Source organism: Carassius gibelio, chromosome A11 (genome assembly GCF_023724105.1).
Source record: "Carassius gibelio isolate Cgi1373 ecotype wild population from Czech Republic chromosome A11, carGib1.2-hapl.c, whole genome shotgun sequence".
Classification (NCBI taxonomy): domain Eukaryota; kingdom Metazoa; phylum Chordata; class Actinopteri; order Cypriniformes; family Cyprinidae; genus Carassius; species Carassius gibelio.
The window spans coordinates 23,944,704-23,957,070 of NC_068381.1; the positions used below are offsets into that span (position 1 = coordinate 23,944,704).

The 12,367-nt window shown below is 38.0% G+C and overlaps 1 protein-coding gene across 1 annotated transcript in view; it reads right to left on the reverse strand.

Moving 5' to 3' along the window:
* The window catches only part of LOC128022715 (proline-rich protein 13-like), a 14,870-nt gene extending 5,692 nt beyond the window's left edge, over window positions 1-9,178 (reverse strand). The window contains exons 1-2 of the mRNA XM_052610524.1: window positions 9,046-9,178; window positions 8,142-8,176 (exon numbers count right to left, since the gene is read on the reverse strand). Coding sequence (XP_052466484.1) covers window positions 8,142-8,157 — 16 coding nt within the window. The 5' untranslated portion in view covers window positions 8,158-8,176; window positions 9,046-9,178. The remainder of the gene's footprint in view (window positions 1-8,141; window positions 8,177-9,045) is intronic.
* Between the last annotated feature and the right edge of the window lie 3,189 nt (window positions 9,179-12,367).

A 12,367-nucleotide genomic window follows, 5' to 3' on the forward strand; every position in this document is an offset into this window, starting at 1 on the left:
GTAGCATCTTTAAATGTAAATGGCCTTAGAGATAGAAGAAAGCAAGCCTTGCTTTCAGAGTGTTTAACTTTAAAAAATATTGGAGTAACTTTTCTTCAGGAGATGCATAGTGATAAAAAATAATGAAGTAGAATGGGGCTTATGGTGGGAAGGGTATATTCTTAGTCATGGCACCAATGTTAGCTCGGGTGTTGCTAAATGTTTTAGTCCTAACTGTAAGGTTAAAATTTTATCAGAACATGAGATAGAGCCAGATGGGTTATTAGTTGTAAAAGCAGAATTAAATACTTTTATTATTATTTTTGTGAGAATTGTTCTTTTAAAGAAAATTAAGGAATTTTTAAATACATTAAAATCAAAAGATATATTGTTATTATGGGAGGAGATTTTAACTGTACTTTAGATTTTAATATGGATAGAAATTACGAAGAAACGCACTATCAATATTGAGCTAAATGACATCTTGAGAACTGAAAACCCATCTCAAAAACAGTATCCCTGGGTGAAGGTTTCTGAAGGACAGGTTCATGTGGCAAGGTTAGACAGGTTTTATATTTCAAATAATTCAAGGAATAGAATCTGCAATGCTAATATAATTCCTAATATTATTCAGATCATAAAATGATTACAATAGATTGTGTATTGTCAAAGCAATGTAAAGTAGGTTCATATTGGCATTTTAACAAAAAGCTGTTACAAGATACTGACTTTTGTGCAAATGTGTTTTTTTTTTTTTTTTTTTGGCAAATATGGCAGATGAAAAAAAATGATTTTAGAGATAATACGATGGTGGGAAGTAGAAAAAACCCAAATTAAAGTCTTCTGTGAACAATATACTTGTTATTCCTCAAAAAGAATGAGAAATATGATTAAGAAACTTGAAAATTAGATTTTTGAAATTGAAAATGTTGGAAAAATATGAAAATCTGGTAAATTACAAAATGTTTATGAAAAAAAGCTGCAGTTAGAAAATTTATTGGAAGAAAAAGTAAAAGGAGCTCTTGTCAGAGAACGTTTTTCTCGTATTATGGATAGTGATGGACCAAGATCTTTTTTTTTTTTTTAATTTAGAACGAAAAGTGTGTGTCAAGTAGGCCCGGGACGGTTACCGCATTACCGCAATACCGCGGTCACGTAACGCCTACCGTGGGTCTAAACCTGTAACCGTCATCACAGCACAAAAAAAAACAAAAAACAAACATTGTCTAGATTAATTCCAAGATTACAGTGAGATTAATCTAGATTAAAAAAATGTATCTATGCACCATCCATTTGTATTGACTAGAGTACCTATGTAATGTCTTGTAGCCTATATATTCATTTTACTAAAGCATAAAATACAGTCGGATGACTCATGAGAAAGCCAAAAAAGCAGGACCTCAGATTTTACTTGCACGTGCTTATTCTGCTTAACACAATTCTCTCACGTGGTTGCGCAGCCGACAATTGCGCATTTAAGATACTATTCCATCGAAACATGGCAGAGAGGGCTAAATTGGTGGCAAAGCCAAATGTCACATCACCAATATGGGCACATTTTGGCTTTGAACCTGATGAAAAAGGACTTCCAGGCAACTTTAATGAGCCCATTTGTAGAATTTGCTACAAAAAGATTCCGCTATCACGTTCAAATACGTCCAACCTGAGGACGCATCTTACAATAACGTCTTTTTTCTTTTTTTACTTATAAATATTATTTATATTTATCTTATTTATAAATATTATTTATATTTAGGCTATTTGTAAGTAAAAAAAAAACAACCACAATATTGTGAGCAGTGACACTTTGTTAAATTAAATAGCATTCGTTAAATTATAGCCTTGAACCACACTGAGACCAAAGCGCACACGAGATGTAGGCTAAATAAATATAAATATGTAAAAATATATAATATAAATAATATTTATATATATTATAGATTTTTAAATATTTATATTAATTTAGCCTATGTCTACATATTTATATTACTCTATATGCCTTCGTAAAATAGCCTTCATTAACCACTGAGACAAAAAAAAGTGCACACGTAATATCTATATAAATATTAAAATAGAAAGAAAAAATGTCTGCCGTTTTGATGTAAAAATACAGTGCACCCTCAACAGCTATTGGCAAAGACCGCGTTTGTCGACCCTAGGTATAAAGATATTGACATTTCTGACGAGGAGAGGGATGAGCTCATGGTGGAGATGATGAATGTCCCCGCCCGAAAATATATGACCATTTGCGCTACAAGCATTCCCTCAGAACGTGTGTTCAGTGCTGCAGGTAACGTTGTTACGTCTTTCAGGGCCTCTCTTAAACCTGACAAAGTGAACATGCTAGTTTTTCTAGCAAAAAATATGAAGGCTGGGATGTAAGCCGTAGCGCATTTCGTTTTGCCAGCACTTTTTTTCAGAAATTATTTCTGTTCTAAATGTTCTTATTCTAAATGTGAAAAATAAATGTTAAACGTGTTCCTTATGCTCAATTGCCTTAGCCTCTTTATTTCAGACATCATTCCATTTCTATTCTAAATGTTCATGTTCTAAATGTAAAAAAAAAAAAAGTGAAATAAACCTGTTCCTTATATTCGTTTGCCTCCCGTGTGTGTGCGAAAGTGAAAGTCCATCCGTGGGGTGTGGTGGGGGGCGGGGGGTTGCGGTTTACCGCAATACCGCGGGACTTTATTGCTTTTCAACCGCGGTAAGAAAAATTCAATACCGTCCCAGGCCTAGTGTCAAGAGAAACAAATGTTGTGTTTAAGGGAAGAAAGAGGTGACTTATTTTATGGCCCATCCGAAATGAGTAAATGCGTTGTTGATTTTTATTCTAAGTTGTATGATATTGATATAACAGATATAGATAGTTAAACTGAACATTTAGATTCAATTTCAAAACTGAAATCAGAGCATAAAAAAGACTTCGATTCTATTTTAAGTTTACAAGAAGTAACTAAAGTGGTGCAATAATTATCAACCGAAAAATCCCTTGGATTAGATGGGCTCCCCTCTGAATTTTTTTATTCTTTTTGGGAAATAATTGGAAAAAGATTATTATGATGGGATTTTATATTCAATACAAACAGGAGGTTTACCTAATAGTTGCAGAAGAGCAATTATTTCTCTGTTATCAAAAAGGTGATCTAACTTATAAATTGTAGGCCTGTAGCTATACTAACCAAGATGCGTTAATGCGCATCTCGTCAGTAAAGCCGGTTCTCTAATCAGGGGTAAATTCCATCAAGTGCGTGATTTCACATAGAGCAGCTGTTACGACACAGAGCCGTTGTTAACTGAGAAGTTGCGCAAATAAACGCTGAAAATGAAGTGGATTTGCGCATCTTCTCAGTTAACAACGGCTCTGTGTAGTAACAGCTGCTCTAGGTGATGGAATTAACCGCTGATTAGAGAACCGGCTTTTCTTGCGACATGCGTATTAACAATCGGCCGATTGTGATCGGAGCACCCCTAATTTTCTCTAAGTGTATTTCTAATAGACTGAATGAACATATGGGAGAATTAATTCACAAAGATCAAACTTATTGTATAAAAAACAGGTACATTAGAGATAATTTGTTCCTTATAAGAGGTGTCATAGACTATTCAATGTTAAATATGTTAAATGAATTTTATCCCTATATCAAGAAAAGGCTTTTGACAGAATGGATCATTCTTATCTGTTTGATGTTTTTTGATGTCAACTCTATAGTTTGGATATTGAACCTTTACGGTGTAAATTAAGAACCTCATTAAAAGGTTTACATATTGAAGGATCCTTTAATAAACCCATTAAACTTTCTGCTTATGCTGATGACCTCACTGTGGTAATTAAGGAAAAAGATGATGTACAGAAAGTATTGAATTGTATTCAGTGGAATGAAAAGACTTCTTCAGCTAAAATAAATTGTGGGGAAATGTGAAGCTTTATGGTGTGGAACTACAAGTTCAGTACCAAAGTTGCCTGGAAATGTTGAATGGAGTGGAGATGGTATTACAATTTTAGGAGTTTTTTTAGGTTCTGATTTATATAAAAGGTAAAAATTGGGATGGATTGCGAGAAGATGCGTGTATGCTTGTCCAACTGGAAATGGCTTCTCCCTCAATTATCATATAGAGGAAGAGTTTTGATAATAAATCTTATTGCATCTTCAATGTGGCATAAAATGGCTGTTTGGATCCTCCTCCTAATCTTGTAAAAGATATCCAAAGACAACTGGTTATTTTTTTTGGTCAGGACAGCACTGGCTGAAAGCAGCTGTCCAGTATTTACCAATATGTGAAGGAGGACAAGGACTTATTGACATTGAATGCAGAGTTGCTGCTTTTAGACTACAGATGCTCAAAGGCTCTTGTACAAATGGCACATCAGTTGGACCGATTTGGCCAGTGGATTGTTGAGAAGAGAAGGACGGTTGGGCCTTGATCGACATATGTTTTTAATGGATCTTGATGGAGTGCAATTAACTGGACTAACATTTTTTTTTACAAAACAATGCTTAGAGTTTGGAAAGTCGTTTTACTAAGGTGTCCTCTTTTCTGAATAAGGAAGGGTGGTTATCCCCAGAAGATGTTTCCTCAAAGATGGGTGTTAAATCCTTACGTTTTTCTGAAAGCATTTAAGGGTGTACTCTCACTAGCCAGTTTGAACCGTGCCCGGGTGCGTTTGACCACCAAAGCGCGGTTCGTTTGACTAGTGCGAGTGCTCCGAATCGTGCCCGGGTGCGGCTCGATTGGCCGGCCCTGGCCCGCTTGGAAGAGGTGGGCCAGGGCACGGTTCAGTTGGACTCGGGCGCGGTTCGCATGCAGTGTGATCGCTAACCGTGCTGGAGCACGGAAAAGGACGCGTTGCCTCACGGTTTTTCGACGCTCCAAAACCAACATGGCAGGGAAAGGGTCGCTTTGGTCTACGGCAGAGGTGCAAAACGCATAAAAACTAAAAACTGCAAAGTCCTTGCTGCACTTCAGCTGGTACCTTGCAAACATCCTCATACGAGCAGCGCGATTACGTGAAAATTTTTGCGCCACTAAGGCAACACATCTGTTTAACAATAGAGTTGTTCCGATTCCGATACTAGTATCGGAAATATCTCCGATACCACAACAAATTCTGGCATCGGCATCGGCGAGTACATGAACCCATATACCGATCCGATACCATTTTTAATTACAAGACCTAGTTATGACCACTAGCTTTGCCTAACCGCTGCAAGGTTCTTCTTCGCTGCTCAGAATGCATTGCAAACACAGCAACTAGTTTAGAGCAGCGAAGAAGAAATGAAAACGTGTTAGCAGCACTGATCTATATATGACTGGATCACTCATCGCATTCTAAACTGCCAACAGACAGTGAAGCCGCTTCTATATTATAGATCAGTGGTTAGCAGTATGTCTCTGTAGTACCGGTAGTTACCGACTCCCGAGTATATTCGGTACCCGCAGCTGCGTTCAGTCGCTTCCGTGTTAGTCAAAGCGCAGGGCTCCAGACAGTAGCCGGATATATACTAGTGTCTGTGAATATTAAACTGCAAAATACTATTTTAATATTTCTTCTGCAAATTCTACATCTCTGTGGGTGATGGGCGCAGATGTGCGGGAGCTCGCTGTTTTGTAGTCTCTGCTGTGTGTATGAGGACACGAACGCATAAACCGTCACTTCATGAGAATTTACAGTTTCATTTGAGAAAACTGTCATATCATAAACACAGACACTCAAAGATCTTCATGGCAGTCCGATAAAATAAATGTTTGGTTAAACATGAGTAAATCAACAATATATTAAGCTACTGTTGTAGCCTACAGTAGATTTAGCTATATTAGATTTTTGGCTCCATTTGAAGTTATTTTTCGCTTAAGAAAATAAAAAATACTGTCAAATTCATGTCAGATAATAAAAATACTGTAATGAATACAGTAGTTCACCATGTATTTGTCCATGTTTTATTAAGGGATCAGTCTGAAGCACACCATTAAATATTTCTAGCAATTTACACAGGGCTAGTATATACAGCTGTATATACAGATACACACCCAGGTATCGGATCAGTACTCTGTATCGGCCGATACCCTGAGCCCAGGTATCGGAATCGGTATCGGGAAGAGAAAAAGGGTATTGGAACATCTCTATTTAACAACAGGCTGTGAACCAAACGACACAAAATTATCCACAAAGAAAACAGAGCGATGTACTCCATTGCGTTCAGAGAACGCCACTCTTCCTGTTTATCCCGAAACCGTCGCACCATAATGACGTAAGCGTGCTCCGGCACGAACGCTGAAACGCTATATGTGAGTGCAGGCCAGAGGGGGAGTGGGGAGGGGGACAATCGTACTCGGGCCCGGTTCATGGCAACCGTGCCTAGTGTGAGTACACCCTAAATGAAATTGTGGAAGCTGTGCCTTCTGAATTTAAATGTGCTCTGGATAAGGAACAAAATGAGGATGATAATGTGAAAGAGTTCCCAGAATTGGAAGTAAAAGTTTCTGTGGACTTATGGCAGGAAGGAGAGGGAAAGTTACTTACTTTAAACACTCCAGAACTTAAATATTTTCATGAGGTGGGCAAGAAATTCATGTACTATGTTTGTGTAAAAGTAATGGGCTCTCAGGAACTGAAACAACTACAGTACAGACCAAAAGTTTGGACACACCTTCTCATTCAAAGAGTTTTCTTTATTTTCATGACTATGAAAATTGTCGAGTCACACTGAAGGCATCAAGGGCTATTTGAGCAAGAAGGAGAGTGATGGGGCGCTGCAGATGACCTGGCCTCCACAGTCACCGGACCTGAACCCAATCCAGATGGTTTAGGGGTGAGCTGGACCGCAGACAGAAGGCAAAAGGGCCAACAAGTGCTAACCATCTCTCGGGGAACTCCTTCAAGACTGTTGAAGACCATTTCAGGTGACTACCTCTTGAAGCTCATCAAGAGAACGCCAAGAGTGTGCAAAGCAGTAGTCAAAGCTAAAGGTGGCTACTTTGAAGAACCTACAATATGACATATTTTCAGTTGTTTCACACTTTTTTGTTATGAATATAATTCCATATATAATTCCACATGTGTTAATACATAGTTTTGATGCCTTCAGTGTGAATCTACAATGTTCATAGTCATGAAAATAAAGAAAACTCTTTGAATGGGAAGGTGTGTCCAAACTTTTGGTCTGTACTGTATGTGAGTCCAGATGGCAAGAAATATTTGGTATAGATCTTTCACCTAAAAGAAGCTGGAGAACTTTGTATAAAGTTCCTATAAATAAAAGAACCAGAGATTTACAGTTGAGGATTATACATGGCATAGTTGCCACAAATAAACAAAGCTCGTTTAGACTCTAGTGTTACTGAAACTCGTCCATTTTGTTCTGAAATTGAAATGGTGTTTCATTTATTTTTAAAATGTAATAGACTAGGGCCACTTTTTCCAAGTGTTAAAAGAATGGTGTGATATGTTGGGTCATGATTTTAGTCAAGAAGGTTTTATTCTAAGTATCGGTATAAAACTAGGAATGTTGATGTATTTCTGAATTATTTGTATGGATAAGCTAAATTAAGCATATGGTTGACAAGAAAAGCTACATTTTTTTCAAAAGGTTCCACCAACATTTTATTAACATACAAGGTTTGATTTCTGCCCGTTTAATGGTTGAATTTGCATATTATAAACTTACTGGAAAATTGACTACTTTTGAAGAAATCTGGTGTTTAAATTGAATTTTATGCATAAGTGATGGTTGTTTGGAAATTAAGATGTAAGTTTTGTAATTTTTGATAGTTGTGGTTGTAATTGTATAATTGTGTAATTATGAAAATTTGTTTTTAATTGTTATTAAAGGGTTTTTGAAAGGTCAAAGGTCTCTCTCTCGCTCTCCCCCTCCCTCACACACACACACACACACTCTCTCTCTCTCTCTCTCTCTCTCTCCCCCTAACACACACACTCTCTCTCTCCCCTTCACACACACACACACACACTCTCTCTCTCTCCCCCTCACACACACACTCACTCAACTTACTCTCTCTCTCTCCCCTTCACACACTCACACACACGCACACACACACACCTAAAGCGGGTGTACACCCCTGACTGAGGCACACCACAGACACTGATGTGTTGATAAATGATTATTGAATGTATTTGGTGAAAACATGAAAGCAGAACTCACCTTGATTTGGCCACATGTTGGTCTACTCAAATGATCTGCAACAAATGAAAAGACAGACTTTATTCCCTGATGTAAAGTGAACAAACACTACGGTCCACCATAGAAGAGCACCTCAAACCGGTTATGATCTGAACTGATATTTACTACAAATACGGCTTATTTATAGGAACTGTCTGCAATACATTCAGCAGCACTCAAAACAGCCAAAGCAGCACTTAAATCTGCTTTCTGTGTTATGGATGTCAGTCTGGAGTCGAGACAGTTAAGAGGAAGTAGAAGTATAACATGTAAGGTGATTGTGAAGGTGATATGGGATTTTACTGCCATCATTATCCCCACTGTATCGTCCAATCAGCACGCTTTAATAAAGTGCTGCCCTTCCAATGACTTTCAGATTTGCTGCGGTGTTTCATTTGCACTTATTTCACAGATGAATTGTAAAATAATAATAATAATAATAATTTAAATAGGCGTTACTCAAATAAGACTTTTACTTTTTAGTGTATTTATCTTTCTGAAACTGTGCTGTCCATGTGATCCACATCAGGGGACTGGAACACTTCGTCTGGAAACACCCTGGACAAACAGCTCTCTCTCTCTCTCTCTCTCTCTCTCTCTCTCTCTCTCTCAAAATTTTTTTTTTAAAATAATACAAATAAATAAAAACGGTAACTTGTTTTAAGCCCCAAATATAAATTAAGTTCACGTTAAAAGTCAATTATATGAACTAGCGTATCATTAATAATGAAATAACAAAGAATGTCACGTGACATATCCTTGTATTAAGTTTTATTTTTTAAAATAAAGTTTCCTAAAGATACTTGATGCATGTAGTATTTGCAAAACAAACAACACCAAAAACACCCCCAATAAGGCCACAGATAATCGCGTTTAGAGTACATACCTTCTTCCCGAGAAAGCTTCCAGACGCTGACTCCCGCTTCCGCTTCCGCGTTCCGCGAGCTAACCGAGCACCGTCGTGACGTCACGGTCGCGAGCGCACTCTGACCCGACCAGAGTTAAAAGGGTCGGCGTCTGTGAAGAAGCAGTCTGATGAGAAACTTTTTATTAAAGAGTGTTTGGGGAGATCCAGCCTGATCAAAAACACCTGAAGATCCGGGTATTTCCTCACCTGTGACGATCTGAGCGTGGTCCTGGAGATCTGAATGAGAGATTTGTGGAACACACACCTTTTAAGTTAGGGTTGCCACCCCTCCCTTAAAATACGGAATCGTCCCGTATTTGAGAATAAAATAGCGCGTCCCGTTTTGAATCAATACGGGACAGGGTTTTCCAGTATTTTCGGAGTTGTCTTCAATGCAGCATCTCATGCAGATCAGCGCCGCCCAGCGCTGAAACGAAAGCGGACGCAAAAGTACCGACGAGAGTGGGAAGAATCAAATACTTTCTGGAAAGTGTCAGCGGAAATGAGTATGAAGCGCAATTTGTCGGCGAGTGTTCTCTGTTTCGCATGGTTTTAATTGTCAGATGTGCTACAGCATGCCTCGGGAGAACAACATTCATACACTTTACAATAAGGTTCATTTATTAAACAATAATGTATTAACTAACATGAACTAACAATGAGTAATACATTTGTTACAGTATTTATTAATCTTTGATAATGTTAGTTAATAGAAATAAAGCTTTTAATTGTTTGTTCATGTTAGTTCAGTGCATTAACTAATATTAACAAGATTTTAATAAAGTATTATTAAATGTGGAAATTAACATGAACAAAGATGAACAATTGCTGTATAAGTGCAGATCATTATTAGTTAATGTTAATTAATGTAGTTAACTAATGAACCTTATTATTATATATAGTGTTAGCGATTTATTTATCATGGTTAAGGTGTGCAGTCAGACACATAAGCATTATTTTAATAAGAGATAAGAGATATATTATAAAATAAAAATATTATCAAATAAACAATAATTTAAATTATTGCATTATTCAATATGCTACTGTAGAATTGACAATAGACTATATACAATAGATTAACTAACCAATAATGATAATAAAAAAATGTGTTTTTAGACATGTTTGTAGATCAGTTATTTATTATGTGGTTTCATTGTTTGGATGGTGTTACTGTCTGCAAACAATGACAGATATTTTCACGCCACCTTATACAACAAGTTCATAAGCAATTCATTTTTATGAAAACATGTTTTTGTTGTGATTTACCACCACTTGCACCCCCTCCCCCCCAGTCGTCCCTTATTTTTCTGTATTGAAGGTAACCCTAGCATTAGTAGAAAAAACTACTAGAGTGTTGGATGTGATTTCTATTGATGTGATTTATTGGAATTTTCTCCACATTGCCTGGAAGACAGGGGGTGTTGTGTAATATTCGGTTCCTGTGAAAAACTGTTCCCGAGGGTGGAGTTCCCTTGTTGTGGGCGTGTCCTTGAAACAATGCGCAAACGAACGGTGTTCGGAAATATTCGGTTTCCAAGATTCTCGGTGACGCTGGGCGGAGCATACGTGAATATTCATGACTTTCCTGTTTCGTGTTAAAGCGACTCTGAAAATATTAGTACGTTTTCACCGGATCACAAAAACTGTTTCAACAAGGTAGGTTAATTATGTTTCAGCTTCGAATGAAGATAAGCAAACCTAGAATATATTTGTTCTGAACTCAAAGTTCAGGTGAAATCTTTTTGGGTCTACCACTTGACTTTTTTGTCCCATAACTCTCAGGATTTAAAAAAAAATGTCTTACTGTGTACAACCTCGGCAGCGAGGGCGCATTGCAAGAGGCCTTGCTTGTACAGCTCAACAATCTTGCTATGTTCAAAGAGAGAAAGCCTTTTTGCCTTGACAGTATGACTGCTTGAAGAACAATGACATGAAAGTCATATTTTTGTGCAGATTTGACCTTTTTATGGCTATGGTCTTAAACTTTTCATCAGCTGATGAACAGCCTGTTTGAGTTTAAATGCAGTTTTCAATAAATTGTCTATACTCTATTTTTTGTCTCTTGCTCCTGTATCTTCTTTTGGCATTTTGAAGCAACACTTACAACCCAGTTATGATCCACTAGTGCGAAATGTGTAAAACTTGCAATGCATCCCCTCGGAGTGTATATCCGTTACAAATCAGCAGAGTTTGACACTTTCTGTTATTTTATTGCACACATACATGAAGACATGGGTAAACGTTCTCAGAATTAACTTTTGTTTTTTTTTATCTGATGCAGGGGATGGTGGATGATGACCAACAGAATGTGTAATTTAGTGTAATAGTTAAATCATATGCAAAATAATTTTTTTTTAAATTGCATATCCTACTATTTGATAGAAATGTTGTATTACTTAACCAGTTTTAAAGTTTTACTACATTTTTTTCCATGAAATCCACACTTTTGAAATCAAGATAATCAAAGGTAATCAAACCAAGCAAAACTTAATTAAACAAGTTTCATGGATAAAGGGTTTTGTAAAAAAAAAAAAAAAAAAAAAAAAGATCACGTTTGTCACAAACACAGCCTCTGTGGCTCCCTCCGGTCACCACCAGAGGGAACCGTCACCCGAGTATTAACCTCCTTCAAACTCCATTTCCCATACACCCCGTACCTGGGGCTGATTACCTGCACAGGTGTCGCTCATCTTCATCCCCTATTTAAGGAACTCTCCCTGTTCTCTCAAATGCGAAGTCTTGTTTTGCCCATGCAGACATTACCGAGCGTTTTCCCACTGTTGGATCTTCCGTGTATGACCTGGACTGATTATTGGACTCTGATTCTCTGCCGCCTGCCTTATCGACCTCTGCCTTGTTCTCTCGCCTCTGCCTGCCAGCCGCCAGCCCTGATTCTACGCTCTGTCAAGGTTTATGATTGTGATTTGTCTACGTGGTATCTAATGCCCCTGATTGACCTGTTTCAGTTTACTCTGTGGATTATTGAAATAAAGCTGCTTATGGATCATAACGTCTCTGACTCAGCGTTACAGAAGACTTCGCCAGATATTGATCCAGCGGCTTTCTTCCAGATCACGGCAGAAGTATCCGCTCAAGCCGCGGCGCTGACAGCACATCAGCAGCAGCTGAATCGACTCACCTCTCTCACCGAAGAGATGATCCGAACCCTCCAATCACTCCGCCTGCAAACCCCGGAGGGAAACATTCCAGCAGCACCTCAACCTCAGCAAATGGCCGCCGCCGTGGCCACACCTCCCGCTTCAGTAAGCCCTCGTTATATCCCACAGAGGACAGCCGAATT